Source organism: Gekko japonicus, unplaced genomic scaffold (genome assembly GCF_001447785.1).
Source record: "Gekko japonicus isolate JY-2015 unplaced genomic scaffold, Gekko_japonicus_V1.1 scaffold786, whole genome shotgun sequence".
Taxonomy (NCBI): Eukaryota; Metazoa; Chordata; class Lepidosauria; order Squamata; family Gekkonidae; genus Gekko; species Gekko japonicus.
Genome location: NW_015159734.1, coordinates 581,496 through 598,396, shown reverse-complemented (window position 1 = coordinate 598,396; position 16,901 = coordinate 581,496). Strand labels below are relative to the sequence as shown.

Genomic DNA, 16,901 nt, shown 5'->3' with positions numbered 1-16,901 from the left:
TCTGTGGGCGAGTGGGCGGTACTGCAGCCACGCAGCCATTGGTACAATGTGTGAGTGACAGGCCAGGGAGCGAAAGGCTGTGGTGGCATGTGGAACGTTGAGGCAAGAGGGACACGAAAACTCAAATTCTAGATATGGGAAAGGGATTTTAGGGTCAGGGGGACAGTTACCATTGGCACTGTGGTGGAGCATCTTGTATGAACCAGTTGCACCACCTGTACCTGCTATGAAAGATTGACAAAGGTTTCTGCCTGCCACCTCCTCTGAGTATTTTTGTGAGGTTGTTATGCCAGTTCTTTCTGTTACCAGTAGAGGCAGCCCTTCATTGCTTCTGAGTAGCACATGTTTACATTTGTCTCTTTGGCACTGTCAGTGTGAGGGCTGATGCAAAGACAAATTTTAATCTGGATTAAAAAACTACACTAGGCAAGATATGACCCACAGGCACTAATTTGCCTGCTTCTGCTCAAGCCTATAATATATCATATTTGGGGGGTTTATATGGATGTGTGGCTCTGGTTTCTCTCAGTCATAAGAAGATACTTATACAGCACTTTGTGAGATGTTCACATAGCATTTAACATATAGCTGTAATGTTAAAAATCACCTACCTCTACACATGCAGGTAGACATACACATGAGTGGCTGCCTTAATTAGACTATTGAGTCATCAAGTCAGTATTGTCTACTGAGACGAGCAGTGGTTCTTTAGGATCCCAGGTAGACTTCTTTAAGATGAACAAATCCCTGATCCTTTTCACTGGAGGTGCCAGGGAGTGACCACTCTGCATGCCAAACCAATACTCTACCACTCAGTCACGACCCCTCCTCATCAAACATTATTTTAGAAAGGAATGACAGAGAAAAGAGTGTGATAATGCAAGGTACAGAAAACAAATGCATTCTCTTCTTTAAATACCACACATGCATATTTCTAGTGGGGGCACAAATAGTTTTTCGACTACTTAAGGAAAGTTCATGAAAAACAAATGCATGATTTTTGGCAGCTTTAAGAGGTCATTTCCCTGAAGGGTTGAAGCATGTGCAGATTGGTTTTTATGAATAAGCTTATGTTCTGAATATCTGAAAAATTATCTTCTTGTGAAATTAATCTGAAATTATTTTTGTTGTGCTTACCAATTAGCCACAATGCCCTTATCTTCCTCTTTCCGGAGAAGGGGAGTTTTATAGCTTATCTGAACCAAGCCTGCATTCCTTTCGCATGATCTGAAAACAGGGCTGCCAAGAGCCACCGTGGGCCCCCAGACAAAGATTCCATCTGCCCCCTGCATATAATCCCCTGATTCAAACCATATGTCAAAAAAGTGGGCTTGTTACCATGAATAGAATAATAATAATTGTTCATTAGGTAAAAAACATTAAACAAAAAGGGAATTATTAAACAGGTTTCACTTATTTCACTTATACTAGTTTGGTGTAGTGGTTAAGTGTGTGGACTCTAATCTGGGAGAACCAGGTTTGCTTCCCCATTCCTCCATATGCAGCTACTGGGTGACTGTGGATCAGCCAAGGTTCTCTCAGAGCTGTTCTCTTGAGCAGTTCTCTGAGAAGCTCTCTCAGCCCCACCTACCTCACAGAGTGTCTGTTGTGGGGAGAGGAAGGGAAGGAGATCACTCTGAGACTCCGAGTGAAGGGCCGGGTATAAATCTAGTCTCTTCTTGTTATGATTTAGACTGGGAATCCCCAACCATTTTGAACCTTTGGAATTCTGACAATCTGGCTGCTGCAGGAGGCATAGCCAACCACAAAATGGCTGCCACATCTTTCCTTCAGTCACACACAGTGTTAGAACCTTAGGCTGTGCTGACAGCTGCTGCAAAAACAAACTTAAAAAAAAGTCTGCAGAGCCAAGCAAATCTTCAGTGGGCAAAAGCCCCTCCTGGCCCCACTCACTTTCCAGAAAGATTTGTAGGACACCAGGAAAGGTGTTGGTGGGTGCCATGGTGCCTACAGGCACCACGTTGGGGACCCGATTGAGGCAGTGCACATTGCAATAGGATAGGATGCAAAAAACCATTTCCAATTAACAACCAACTAGCAGAGGTCAGCATTGAGAGATGGTACATTGTGAACTCTTTGGCTAGCAAACAGTTTGATAGTATTGTCAAAGATGTGTTTTTGAGCAAGCTTTGCCTCTACCCCCAAGATTCCTAATGCTGACAGATGACTTTGGCTCCGTGAGGATCTCTGTCAGTTTTTGCTACATGCAAGACTGCTGGAAGACTGTTCAGCTTGGGCAACAGTGACAGAGTACAGTAAATTTGCACTATTGGACAACAGTTAGGAATTAATTTTGCAAAGTTCAGTTCTTGAAGTTTAGAAGTTTAAGAGGGGACAGTGAAGGTTGGCACAGTGGGCAACCTTCAGATTTCATTTCTGCTACCAGATCTTCAGTGTCAGGCTGGGTGCTGGAACACCCCAGGCTGCTGGTTCTGGGGGACTTCAATGTCCATGCCGATGATGTGGCCTCCTCCTGATCGGTGGACCTAGCATCGTCCATGGCGGCGCTGGGACTCTCCCAATATGTAACAGCCCCCACTCATCAGGCCGGTCACACGCTTGATTTGATCTTCGCGGCTGGGATCACAGTGGACCAGATTACTGCTATGGCAGTTCCATGGTTGGACCCCTACGCCCTGAGGGCCCGAGTGAACGTGTCATCCCAACCCTGTTTGGGTGGTGAGCCGATTTTAGCTCGCCCGTGGAGCCAGATGGACCCATTGCGGCTTCAGATGGCTCTCCAGGATCCATTGCCCCCTGGTGACTCGTTAGATGAACTACTCGAGGCTTGGAACAACCGACTCTTGGCAGCCATTGACAAGATCGCTCCCAGATGCCCTCTGCACCCTCGATCTAGACTGGCACCTTGGTATACCCAGGGGCTGAGGCTGATGAAGCGAGAGCTCAGACGGCAAGAAAGACAGTGGCGGCGGGCTCGCAACGAAGCGTCAAGAACATCCTATCGAACGTTTATGAAGTCGTATGAGATGGCAATGAAGGCCGCGAAGAAGGAGTTCTACGCGGCCGAGAGTGCGTCTGCAAGCTTGTGCCCAGCACGATTGTATAGAACGATTTGGTTTTTAACCACCCTGCCACAGAGCAGACAAAATGTTAAGGAATTGGATATAGGCTGTGAGGCTTTTGCGAGCCATTTTGCAGATAAAGTCTTGTCGCTCCGCCTCAACCTCCCGGCCACATTTGAAACAGTATGTGAACTTGAGGCTCCATGCACGACTTCTGGTCCCATTCTGGATAGCTTCGGCCCTCTCAGCCTAGAGGAAGTCAACAGATTGGTTTCAACAGTGCATCCAACCACTTGCAGCCTTGATCCGTGCCCCTCTTGGCTAATTAGAGCAGGCTGGGAGGGGTTTCAAGGTTCCCTTCGGGACATTGTCAACAGGTCCCTGTCCAAGGGCCTATTCCCAGGGGCTCTCAAGGAAGCGATGGGCCGCCCCCTCCTAAAAAACCCCATCTCTGGATCCGGCCGAATTGGCCAACTATTGGCCGGTTTCCAGTTTGCCCTATTTGGGCAAACTAAATAGAGAGGGCGGTGGCGATACAGTTGCATGACACTTCCACTAGCCCCGTCTCAGTCCGGCTTCCGCCCGGGCCACAGGACTGAGACAGCACTGGTCGCCCTCACAGATGATCTCCAAAGGCACCTGGATCAGGGCGGGACGGCGGTGCTCCCGTTGTTAGACCTGTCGGCGGCGTTCGACATGGTCGATCACCAGTTGCTCACCCATCGCCTCACCGACACGGGGATTCGGGGGCTCGCCCTGCAATGGCTTGTCTCCTTTCTCCAAGGTCAGGGACAAAGGGTGGCACTCAGGGAGGAGCTGTCCCAAAGACACCCATTAGTCTGTGGGGGTGCCCCAAGGGGCAGTTCTCTCCCCGATGATTCTGATTTAGTTAATAAAATAGTATTAAATCTCCATGTGTATGTAGTTGGCTGTTCTCCAAGAATATTCATATCTAACCAGACTGGAGAATGATCAGATAGTTTTCTTATACCAATTTCTGCTTTGGCTATATTCTGCATTAAACTTGATGATATCAAAATGAAATCTATTCTTGAGTATGTGTTGTGTCTATGTGAATAATATGTATAATCCATTTTCTGTGGATTGTCCACTCTCCAGGCATCTACCAGATTAAATTTTTGCAGTCTTTTTACCAATTTGTTTCCCCCTATTTTCCTTTCTGTATTTTTCTTTCCACTTTTGTCTAAGTAACCCATATGAGTCCAAATTAGATCTCCCCCTATCACCACTTCCCCCTCTTTAAATTTATCTAGTTTCTTGAGAACATCTCTTAAAAACTGAATTTGCTTCTTGTTGGGTGCATAAATGGAGGTGAAGGTAAATGTTTTGTTTTAATATTGCCCTTTAACAAAAATATAATGCCCTAATTGGTCTCGTACTAAATTACTTTTCTGAAATGGGCAGGCTGCTGAAAAAATAATTGCTACCCCCCTGGATTTTTGGAACTGGCTGTTGGTGATTGGTCGGCTCTTCCTGGGCTACCAATTACAAGTGAGGATCCTAGCCCAGGATGAAAGCTTCACATGGTGTTTCAGTGACAGAGTTCACATACATACTCTGGTCAGATTGAATACACCACACTAATCCTCTGAATCCCAGAGCCAGGAGGCAACATCAGGGGAAGGTCTCAGCCTCTATGCCCTGTTGCTGGCCCTCCAGAGGAATTGGTTGGCCACTCAGTGAGACGGGATGCTGGACTAGATGGCCTGTTGCTCTGATCCAACAGGGCCGTTCTTATTGTTCCAGTGTCTTTTAGTTGCTTTATCCGTGCCCTCTTCTTTTTACCCAGGGTTTTAACTGAGGGATTACATCTGTTTAGCTGTTTTAATGGTCTTGCTTCTAGCCTGGGGACTGTTGTAGAGGTATTTTTCTAGGCTGCTCAGTGTTTGTTTTATGCTATTTTTATGCCTGCACTTTGTTTTTCATGTTGATAATGTATGCTGCTGGTTTTATTGCATTGTTTTTAGTTGTGAACTGTTTGAGCAGGTGTTTGGAGAGGCGGCATACACAGTCCGTAAATGAAGGTGATGATGATAGTAATAGTAAAAAAAAGTATGCACTTATTCCTAGAGGTTAAAACTGATGCTCTCCCAGGTACGATGTGCAGGCATTCTGCTTCTATCCTTGCAAAGGGAGTAAAGACAGCCTCATTTCTCTTGCCAGAATTAAACTGGGAGCGCGAACTCCCCACGATACCAAGCTTTCCTCCTAAAAATGCTCCTTCCACATCTGCCAGTGGTGGTTGCACCTATACATTGTGCAAAAAGAAACCCCACCTTGCGTCTGGCTTTTCCCATGCTAATGTGAAGGAAATCTATTTTCGTCCTTGCAGACGGAAATACTGCTGCAAAAACTTGCTCCTTCCTGCTAGGGATTTTAAAAGCAATTAGAGATTTGAGTAGAGAATCTGCTACTATGTCCCCCCAAAAATAAGTTTTTGGTTTGGCATCTGGCCAGGTGAATGGTTCTAATAAAAAAAAAAAGTGAAACCTGCATAAATATTGAAGTGCAGCAAGAGCCAAACCACATTCCACAATGGTATCTAATGTTTGGGTTCGAAGCGGCAGAAATGTTAATCAGTCCCACCAGATGCTGCTATACTAGCTTCCCTCGCCAGATTCGCCTGCATCTTCTTGGCCCTGTTTGGCAGTATAAAGCGTTTTCGATGGGCAGGTATTTCATAAGAACATAAGAACATAAGAGATGCCAATGTTGGATCAGGCCAAAGGCCCATCCAGTCCAACACTCTGTATCCCACAGTGGCCAGAAATACCAGTGCCATCAGGAGGTCCAGCAGTGGGGCCAGGACATTAGAAGCCCTCCCACTGTTGACCCCCCCCAAGCACCAAGAAGACAGAGCATCACTTGCCCCAGAGCCCCTAGCTATACCTTGTGGCTAATAGCCACTGATGGACCTCTGCTCCATATGCTTATCTAATTCCCTTTTGAAGCCGTCCATGCTTGTAGCACCCACCACTTCCTGTGGCAGTGAATTCCATGTGTTAATCACTCTTTGGGTGAAGAAGTACTTCCTTTTATCCGTTCTAACCCGACCGCTCAGCAATTTCATGGAGTGCCCACGGGTTCTTGTATTGTGAGAAAGGGAGAAAAGTACCTCTTTCTCTACCTGCTCTTTCCCATGCATAATCTTATAAACCTCAATCATGTCACCCCTCAGTCGTCGTTTCTCCAAGCTAAAGAGCCCTAAGCGCTTTAACCTTTCCTCATAGGGAAAGTGTTCCAACCCTTTTATCATTCGAGTTGCCCTTTTCTGCACTTTTTCCAAAGCTATAATATCCTTTTTAAGGTGTGGTGCCCAGAACTGCACACAGTATTCCAAATGAGGTCTCACCATTGATTTATATAGGGGCATTATTATATTGGCTGATCTGTTTTCAATACCCTTCCTAATAATCCCCAGCATAGCATTGGCCTTCTTTATTGCAGTCACACACTGTCTCGACATTTTCAGTGAGTTATCCACTACAACTCCAAGATCTCTCTCTTGCTCAGTCTCTGCCAGTTCAGACCCCATCAACGTGTATTTATAGTTAGGATTTTTGGCTCCAATGTGCATCACCTTGCACTTGGCCACATTGAACCCCATTTGCCATGTTGACGCCCACTCGCCCATCCTTGACAGATCCCCTTGGAGTGCCTCACAATCCTCACTGGTTTTCACCACCCTGAACAACTTCGTATCATCCGCAGATTTAGCCACTTCACTGCTTACTCCCAACTCCAAATCATTAATGAACAAGTTAAAAAGCAGTGGACCAAGTACTGATCCCTGTGGTACCCCACTGCTTACCCCCCTCCACTGGGAGAACTGCCCATTTATACTCACTCTCTGTTTTCTATTAATTAGCCAGTTTTTGATCCATAAAAGGACTTGTCCTTTTATCCCATGATTTTTGAGCTTACTTAGGAGCCTTTGATGAGGAACTTTATCAAAAGCTTTCTGGAAGTCAAGGTAAACAATATCTATTGGATCCCCCTTGTCCACATGTTTGTTCACCCCCTCAAAGAACACTAACAGGTTAGTGAGACAACATCTTCCCTTACAGAACCTATGCTGAGTCTGCCTCAATAGGTTTTGTTCATCTATGTGCTTACTAATTTTTTCCTTAATAATGGTTTCCACCAGTTTACCTGGTATCGACGTCAGACTGACTGGCCTGTAATTTCCCGGATCTCCTCTGGAACCCTTTTTAAAGATGGGAGTGACATTAGCTACCTTCCAGTCCTCAGGAATGGAGGCTGATTTTAAGGAAAGATTACATATTTTGGTCAGGAGATCCACAAGTTCACATTTGAGTTCTTTCAGAACTCTTGGCCATCTGGGCCTGGTGATTTATCAGTTTTTGAGTTGTCTATCAGTTTTAGGACCTCCTCTCTCGTCACCTCAATCTGACTCAGGTCTTTCAACACCCCTCCTGAAATCAGCGATTCTGGAGTGGGCTAGCACTTCTCATCTTCCACAGTGAAGACAGAGGCAAAAAATGCATTTAGCTTCTCAGCCATTTCCCTATCATCCTTCAGTACTCCTTTTACCCCTTGGTCATCCAAGGTCCCCACTGCCTCCCTTGGTCATCCAAGGGCTCCACTGTCTTGGCCAAAGTCTCACGCCATCCTGAGGTGAGACAGCATATAGTTCCCATACCTATGCTTTTCCCGTTCCGCCGTGTAGGGTAGGGGAGCGTCTTTTCTTTCAAAAATCATTTCTCAGTTGACTCACGTTCATAGTTGGTCTTTCGACCCCGATTCTTTCATCATTTTTCATGCCCGATCCCCTGCGGTTGACCCGGTTAGCTTCACTTGTACTATTTGGTCTCTCGGCTGGAAGAACCACTGGAGCAAAGGGGAGCCTCGATTCTCTGGCATTCCGCCATTGAAGAGGCTACCCCTCAAAGCTCCTTGGCCAGGGTCCCTTCACCAGGCCCCTGGGGGGGTTTACGAGCCTGCTCGCTCCCTCCTTCCGCCGGAGCACGGAGACATCCCCGGGAGGTCCGGGAGGTAAGTCCGCAAATGTGCCACCATCAACTGGAATTCCAACTTACCAGACTCTTGTAGGGATTCTAGAGACTTTGATAACTTTTATGAAAAGTAAACAATCTCAAACATGGCGCCGAAGGAGGAGAAGGAGAAGCAAGCGAAACTGAAGCCTCTTGCTGGAAGTGCCAGCCCAGCGAGTTCTGTCCCTAGACAGGACACAACTGCAGACCTTCAAAGGATGCTGACTGTGGCGTTCTGCCCTCTACTGGAACAAGTTATGGCATTGCACCAAAAGCTTGATATGCAACAAACCCAACTGAATGAGACTGTTAAAAAAACGGAGAGAATGGAGCAAGAGCTCAAAGAAGTGGATGTCAACACAAAGAAGCTCAAAAAACAACTGCAGGTGATGGAGAAAAAGAGACTAGCCGACGAGTCTCATTTATTACAGCTGCAAATGGAAAGAGCAAGCTATGTCCTGAGATTTCAAGGAGTTCCTCAGGAGAAAGGAGAAGATCTAAAGCAGGTGATGTGTGATGCTATTGCCCCGGTAACAGATATTAAAGCGGATATACTACAAAGCGAAATAGATGTGATCTATAGGTCGTATTCTGAATTTACAAGAAAGAATAATCTGCCCGGAGAAGAGATGGTGAGATTCTCCAGAAGACAAGTGAGAGTCCAAATTCTTAAAGCTACAAGTGGAACGACCTTGAAGATTAAGGACAAAGAAATTAAAATCTTAAAAGACATTCCATTTGAAATAAGAAAGAAAAGAAAGAAATTCAGAGACTTGGTACTATTGCTTCGAAAAATAACATCCCCTACAGATGGAATGTGCCCGAAGACATAATCTTCAAGTTCAAGGATAAGAAAGAAAAAATTGACTCTGTTGAAAAAGCATTGGAGTTTTTGCAGCAGCATAATCGACCAGCAGGCAAAGAATATAAAGAGAAAGATGACAGCATCAAGGAGAGTGATGGAGCAGTGGCATCTTCGGACGAGGACTCCGATTCAGAACTTGGGGCAGCAGCCTCAAAAACAAGCTATCAGTCGAGAAAGAAAAAGGATATATATTGAGTTTTTATTGTTTCTAGAACTCTTCATAATGATTATTAACCATTTCTTAAATTGCTTTTTATTAAGGCAGATGCGCAGGTGTTAAAATTTGCTTTAATTTTAGTATGAAGATTATGGTTGACCACATCCAGTGAACTTTAATTAAATTTTAAGCTAGAAGCTATTATACAAGCATTATGTATAATCACCATCTCTTGGGTTTTTAGTGGGTTTTTGTTACTTTCTCCCATAGTTTGTAGATCCCTTCCCTAATTTCGTTGTAGTTTATAGAAAATGCAATAAAAATGCCCTATGGGGGGCTAAAAAAAATGAGAGCGAAGAGGCTGGAAACATTGGATGGCCAGTTTGATTGCCAAAAGTTCTAGAAAATTTATGTTTTCTTGAGACCAAGGCATCCCACTTGTGACCTACAGAGAGGCCGTTGAGGTGGGTTCCCCAGACCCACAGCGAGGCGTCGGTCGTGAGGGTGAGACCAGGAGTGAGGGGATGGAAAGGGACACCCCGCGTCAGGTTGTCTGACCGTGTCTACCAGAGAAGGGAGTCGCGTGCCTCCTGTGGCAGAGAGAGATGAACCGACTGGGACATCTGTAGGGGCTTGAAGTGCCATAGGAACCAAAGCTGGAGTGGATGCATTCGCAGCCTCGCAAAACAAAGGACAGCAGTTGTAGCTGCCATCAGGCCCAAGAGGTGTTGAATCTGGAAAACAGACAATGTGTCCTGGAGTCAAACTTGTTCTGCAAGAGCAGTCAGGGTTAGGGCTCTGTCCTGGGGCAGGAGAGCTCTGCCTTCTCTGGAGTCGAGTATCGCCCCTATGAACTGTACTCTTTGAGAAGGAACCAGCTGTGACTTTGTGGTTGACCCAGAGACTGAGGCAACGAAGGACATTGAGGGCCTGGGATACATGATGAATAAGAAGGTCCCTGGAAGGTGCGACCAGAAGCCAGTTGTCCAGATATGGGAACACTGTCAGGCCACAGAGGCGGAGATGTGCCACAACGACCTCCATCGTCTTGGTGAAGACCTGCGGGGCCGTGCTGAGGCCAAACAGTATACTCCTGTATTGGTAGTGCCTGCCTCCTATCGCAAACCGGAGATATTTTCGATGGGAGGGGTGGATAGTTAAATGGAAATAGACATCCTCGAGGTTGAGGGTGGCCACCCAGCATCCTTGGGACAGGAGAGGCGGAATGACTGGTAGGGATGTCATTTTGAATTTCTGGTACTGTATATAGGCGTTGAGGCCGTGAAGGTCTAAGATCGGCCTCTGCCCGCCGTCTGTTTTGGGTACCACGAAGTACCAGAAATAAAAACCAAGTCCCTGGTGATCTAGAGGCACGGGTTCTATAGCACCTTTCGACAGAAGTGTGGCAACTTCTTTGAGGAGGAATGACGACGGGGGAGTGGTGACGACTACAGAAAGAGGTGGGAGTTCCATGAATTTGATGGAATAGCCCTTGGCTAAGATGGAAAGGACCCATTGGTCCGACATAATGGTGGCCCAGGCCTGCAAATAACGATGGAGGCAGGTAGGGTTGGAAGAGGCAGACAGGCGGAAGTCAGAGGCCCTGCTTGCTGAGTTTAGGTTTTTTAGGTCTGACAAGTTGCTGTCCAGAGCCATATCTTTGTGTGGTCTGGTACTGCTGCCTGTTTGCAGACGGAGACCGATGTGGTCTGTAGCTTTTGTCTGGTGACGGTTTAGCGTATTGACACCTGGAGCCGTAACGAGACCAAGAGCGAGGACAAAAGGGCTTAGAGGGTGCAGAGATCCCCAGCAACCTCGAGGCCTTAATGCTGTTATCCATGTCCTGGAGTGTCGAATCAGTGGACGCATGAAAGAGACCTTGGCCATCAAAAGGTAACTCCTCTATGTACGCCCTGGTGTCAGCAGGGAGCGAGGTGGTTTTAAGCCAGGAATGTTCAGAGAGCAGCAAGCCTTCCTTTTGCAGCTTCTTGGCCTCCTGACGTTTGTTCTCAGGTACCGAGGTCAAAAGGACGGTAAAGCGCTCCCAGAGTGAGTACTGGTAACGGCCCATACAAGCAATATAATTAGATGTCTTAATTCCGAGAGCTCCAGCTGAGTAGAAACGACGACCAATGGAATCCAACTTCTTGCTCTCCTTATCGGAAGGGGTAGCAAGGGTACGTTTACTCTTTGAGGCGGACGACACGACCATGGAGTTGGGCTTGGGGTGGATTGTCGCGCAGTCTGTCAGCTTAAGATCCAAATTGCACTCTGCTAAGATTCCACTGCAGTAAACCACACTCACACAGTTCTTGTGGTTAACTATATACAGTGATTTATTTTCATATATACAGCTCTCTCTGTCAAAGTGCTCTGCCATACGCTCATACAAGAAGAAGGAAAATACTGTACAGACTACATACACTTATGTACACTGACCAGCCAATCAGCTTACTGCTGAGTCACTGTGAGACAGCTCAGCTTAGCTCCAGTCAGAACCGGTTTGTGCTGGTTCTCCAGACTGTCAGACATCTGTCAAATAGATTGGCATGATCACACATACTAAAGCCTTATGGCATTCAACATGGATATGGAGGAATTCAGCCTCCGTCTCTTGGACCCGATACATATGATCCAGACTTCTGGACCCGATACATATGATCCAGACTGGAGCAGAAGATGGCTTGTCCCACGGGGCCTTCGCCGCCCTTTAAATGCCTTCCCCCCCTTCCATTGAGACAAATGGAGGATGGGGCACCTTCTTCGGAGGTCCATAGAACTTGACCCCCTGGTCCAATCTTTTTGAAATTCAGGGTGTTGTTTTTTTTAGGAGAGGCACCAGCAGCTACGCTGAAAATGTGGTGCCCCTGACCTCAAAAAATAGACCCCCGGATTCCCCATTGACTGTAATGGTTCCTATAGGGCATAATGGAGCTGAAAAATGTTGGTATTGGGATTTGGGAATATTGGAAAGTAACGATATTTTTTGGTCTCAATATACCTGAACTCAAAAAAAGACCACTTTTTTCACACCTCTACTGTGTATATTTGTATTCTGTGCATATGTGAGTCAAGATGCTACCAAGTTAATTGACTACATGGAGATGTCAGTATTCTGAATCTGGCTTTCAGCCATTATGGCTTTACAGAATTTGTATCTCATGGTTCTGATTTGCTAAGCAGTTTTTCTGAATTTATTCTTTTCTGAAATTAAAATGCTAGCAAATCTTTTAAACTCAACAAGGCTCTCTTACACAGGGAGCTCTAATTAGAACTACATTTTCATAAAATGTGCGCCTCCTTGATTAAAGCCCAATCAGGTAGCCTAAACTATTTTTGTATATTGTGATCAGCACTAAAAATGTTTTCCTTTCGACCCTGTTTTGAAATAAATTGGCATAGGCCTTTTTAGCATTGATGAAAAAGCTTCCTGTTTTTCTTATTCTGTTGGGAAAACTGGAACAAGGCTGTTAACGATAAAACATTTAGGAGGTCGTTAATTCATAGAGTCGTCATAGCTTGGAAGGGATTTGGTGGTACTTAATACACATAGGTAGGCCAAAAGCCTTTAAATGCAAACAGAAACAACATGCCCAACAGAAGCAATGTCAAACCAGAGAATCCAAGGCAAGCCAGTACCAAAGCAGCCAGCCAGACCTGGCAAGACACTGACCCAGACATATACACCCTAAGGTCATCAAAGTTTAATTCTGGATATGAGCTTTCATTTGCATGCACACTTCTTCAGATACATTGAAACAGACTTTTCCAGCCATTACATATAGGTGTGTGTGTGGGGGGGGGGGTTAGTCGCCAGGAAGGGCTAATTAGAGTCAAGATGCATAAGTAACTGAGCAATGTATAGCTAAGATTGGATTAAAGTAGTTAGTAAGACCTGTGAATAGCAGCAAATTAGCACACAGATAATAAAGGAACAAAGTTTGAGTCAAGTGGCACCTTTAAGAGTTTAAAAGAGTTAACTCTTTTATTATCTGCATGCTAATTTGATGCTATTCACAGGTCTTTAATCCAGCTCTAGCTATACTAATTGCTAAGTGTATCTTCACTCTAGTTAGCCCTTCCAGGCAAATAACCCTCCCCCCTCTACCTATATGTAATGGTTGACAAACTCTGTTTCGGTGTATCTGAAGACGTGTGCATGCTCACAAAAGCTTATAGAATTAAACTTTGTTGGTCTTAAAGGTGCCACTGGTCTAAAACTTTGTTTTGTTGCTTCAGACTAACATGGCTACCCACCTGACTAAGGTCATGTCCCTGAAATGGAGACAAGCTACAGATGTGCTTTTTATCCTCTGTGCCCATGCTCAGAGAGCCATGGAGGACTGTGAAAGAATGGTCATGCTCAGGGCTATTTTTGGACCAGAACGCACCGGAACACAGTTCCGGCTGGCTTCCGAGACTGCCCCTCTCTTCTCCTCCCCTCCCCTCCCTCGCCAAAAGCCTGCTCTGCGTTATGTGCAGTGAAATTTTCCTCCTTATCTCTAGCGTCAGTTCCAGCCTCCCCTATTTCTTGCTTGGGTGGTGAGAAATCCCTCTTTTATCTCTTATCAGGAGTCAAGCTGTAGCTTCCCTACAGTGTGTGTGTGTGGGGGGGGGTTTCAGAGTCCTCTACCCAAAAACCATCGGAGCTTTTTTATTATTATTTAGCTGCATAGTCTGCTTTTGCACGCTTCCTGCAATGGCAGTTGGCAGAGGGTGCTATTTGCCAGCTCTAAAGTTTTGCTCCTCCAGGCTGCACAACTTCTGTTTCTTCTGGTGAGCTTTTGTGTTGTAAATGTGGAAATCCTTCGGGAACAAGATAAGTGCCTCCTCCTGTGGCTGCCCCCCCCTTTATTTTGAACACCAAAGCAGAAAGAAAGGTGGAGTGTGTGTATGGACAGAGAGAGGAGTAGAAAAAACTGTGAATTAAAAACAATATATATCTTCTAACCAGGCTTCTTACTATTTGCAGTGCCAGTGCCCAAAAACTTGGAGCAAAAATGTGGCTTCCGTTTTCCCCTCCCCCTCCAACAGCATGCCTTTGCCAAAGCTGATTCCAACCCATCTCTGCTGTCTCCCCCCCCTTTTGGATTTCTCCAGCTTTCCCACTCTTTGTTTCTTCTTAGCTTTTATTTTTTAAAAGAAAGAAAACAATTTTTTCCCCTTTCTGACTGCTCACACCAGAAAGCTGAGCTCTTGCTAATGAGTTTTTCTGGATCCTGAGGGGGAGGGAGATTTCAGACCAGTGTGTGCGGGGAGGGGGGTGGGAGAGAAATACTCTAAAGAAAGTGTTTGATTTCTCCCTTTGCTAGAAAAAATGCACTTAAAAAGCATAGAGAAAACGAAAATGATACAAGGCAGTGGCTGGCTGTGTAATCCAGTGAAGAGGGGAGGAGTATTGAAGCCCAGGTAGGGGCAAAAAAAAGAAAATGAAAATGAAGATTTAAGGATGGAGGGAAATCAAAGGAGGAGTGGAAAGTTGTCTGTGATGCTGTGCCCCCAGCCTGATCTGGCTTGGTGTAGGTTTCTGCAGCCTCCTTCTCTTTCTCTCTCTCCCCTCTGGTGCACCAAGGGGGAGCTCCAGCCACCAAAATATGATAATCTCTCTCTCTCTCTCTCTCTCTCTCTCTCTCTCTCTCTCTCACTCACACACACACACACACACACACACACACACACACATTTGTGTGTGTTAAAAGATGCTATTCCATATAAACCCCGTTTCCATGCTGTAACTGTACAGACTACATGTCCCCGAATTCTCGGCGTCAAGAGGAGCTGTATAGCCCAAGATGCTCGGTGGGTGTGTTGTCCTCTCCTCCCCCCCGCCCCATCCTTAGAATACAGCTGAGTTCCTTATAGCTTTTCAGTTGCCTGAGTGGGTCAAGCTTCTCCTGGTCAAGTATCATGGTGATACTTTCATACAATGACCTTTCAACGTAGCAGACTTGTTGGGACTATGATGAGGAGGGAGGGGGGAATTAGGGAGATAGAATGGGGAGATGGAGTTCTCTTTGGTGAGCCCTCTTGGATACCCTACTTGTAAATACTGTTATTGTCAGACTTCTTCTAATTGATGGTAGAATTCTTTAAGACTGGTTTTGGCATGTATTTGTAATATGTAGCAAGCTTACTGGCCAGTTATGGGTTGTATTACTAAGGTACCTATGTATAATTCTTGTGGCTTGTAAAATACCAAGAATGTGCAAGGCCGTCATATGCAGCAATCTCGTGACTGACAGTTTCTAACCTCTCTGCATTTGACAGATCTGATTTTTGAAATTCTGGTGGTATGCTTTTTAAGACTGTCAGATATCCAGGCTTCACCAGTGAATACATAATCACTCATCTGTATAGTTTCTGTTAAGTTTTAAATATTTGCTGTGGAAGGTTTTGGATGTACAAAGCCTGTTTATTGCCATTACATTTCAAAACTTTGATTACTCTTCTGAATCCCTATATGTTTGTAGATTGCTTTCTTAGCTGTAATGCCACAGAAGACAAATGTTAAGTAGTAATGAAGGTCCAAGTGTTGAACCCAATGGGCATTTGTAGAGTGTATGTGATGCTGAGAGATACTGCCTCAGTGCATAAGATCTGGGCCATGGAAACGTGCAGTCAAACAATCTCTCCTGGGCTTCCAGCTAAGAATCTTAGGCTATGTGGCTTGTCCTTGTTGAGTTTGAGCAAGACTCAAACTAATTTATGCAGTCAAATGTAGGCTCACTCACAACAAAATGTAGGCTCGGTCATGAAGTAGAATTTTTGCTCACAAGACTCAACAACACCTTAGGGGGAACATAAAAGCTACAGAGTAGACTGGCAGTCCACCGGCGAAGAGGGACAAAAGCAGCTAAAAGGCTTGGGTTGTTCAGTGGCTACTGTGAATTAGGACCTTCAGTCTCACCTGCGTTTGGTACCCAAATCACCTTTATCCACCTAATAAAAGCTATTGCATGGATTTTGTCACGCACTGATTTGGCTACCTGCTTTTAAAAAATTCATCTGGTGAGTTTAAGCAGCCCATAATTTCTCACTTGTGATCCTTCCATCTGTACAGGGAAGTAAACACAATATTCCTTACAGGATTATTACCCATGAAGCACTTTGAAACTTAAATGCTAAGTGTTGCTGCAGTTGTTAATGATTACATAGGTAAAGGTAAAGCAAAAGCCAGTCGAATCCGACTCTAGGGTTGCAGTGCTCATCTCCGTTTCAAAGCCGAAGAGCCAGCGCTGTCCGAAGACGTTTCCGTGGTCATGTGGCTGGCATGACTAAACACCAAGGCGCACGGAACGCTGTTACCTTCCCACCAAAGTGGTACCTATTTATCTACTTGCAATTTCTTGCTTTCGAACTGCTAGGTTGGCAGGAGCTGGAACTAGAGACGGGAGCTCACTCCGTCATGCGGCACATTCGGGTCTCGAACTGCTGAACTACTGACCTTCCACAGCCTGCAGTTCAGCGTCTTAACCACTTGAGTCACCGCAGCTCCTTAATGATAACATAGGCGGTTTGAATTTTGTCATTTGGAATCAGAATTGGAGAAAATGTTGTTTGCATATGTAGAACAAAGCTGCAACTCTTTGTTTTTCTAGGAGATCCAGTTTGTCTTGATATCAAATCTTTCTTTATTGCCAGCAAATAATGCCTTAAGTATTTCTGAAATATGCAAATAAATCCACAAAGATACAGTCAACTAATACATTAAAAACAATCAGATTTGTTCATCACCTCTACAGTCTATCACTGTGATTCCCCAGTGTGGTGCCCACTGGAATCTTATCTAACACCCACTT

At 45.3% G+C, this 16,901-nt stretch overlaps 1 protein-coding gene across 1 annotated transcript in view; it reads left to right on the top strand.

The window, feature by feature from the left end:
* The window catches only part of TRIM33 (tripartite motif containing 33), a 96,912-nt gene that overhangs the window by 61,801 nt on the left and 18,210 nt on the right, over positions 1–16,901 (top strand). Inside the window, exons 12-14 of the mRNA XM_015429273.1 lie at positions 2,901–3,051; positions 5,033–5,117; positions 8,891–9,112. Of these exons, the coding sequence (XP_015284759.1) occupies positions 2,901–3,051; positions 5,033–5,117; positions 8,891–9,112 (458 nt within the window). The remainder of the gene's footprint in view (positions 1–2,900; positions 3,052–5,032; positions 5,118–8,890; positions 9,113–16,901) is intronic.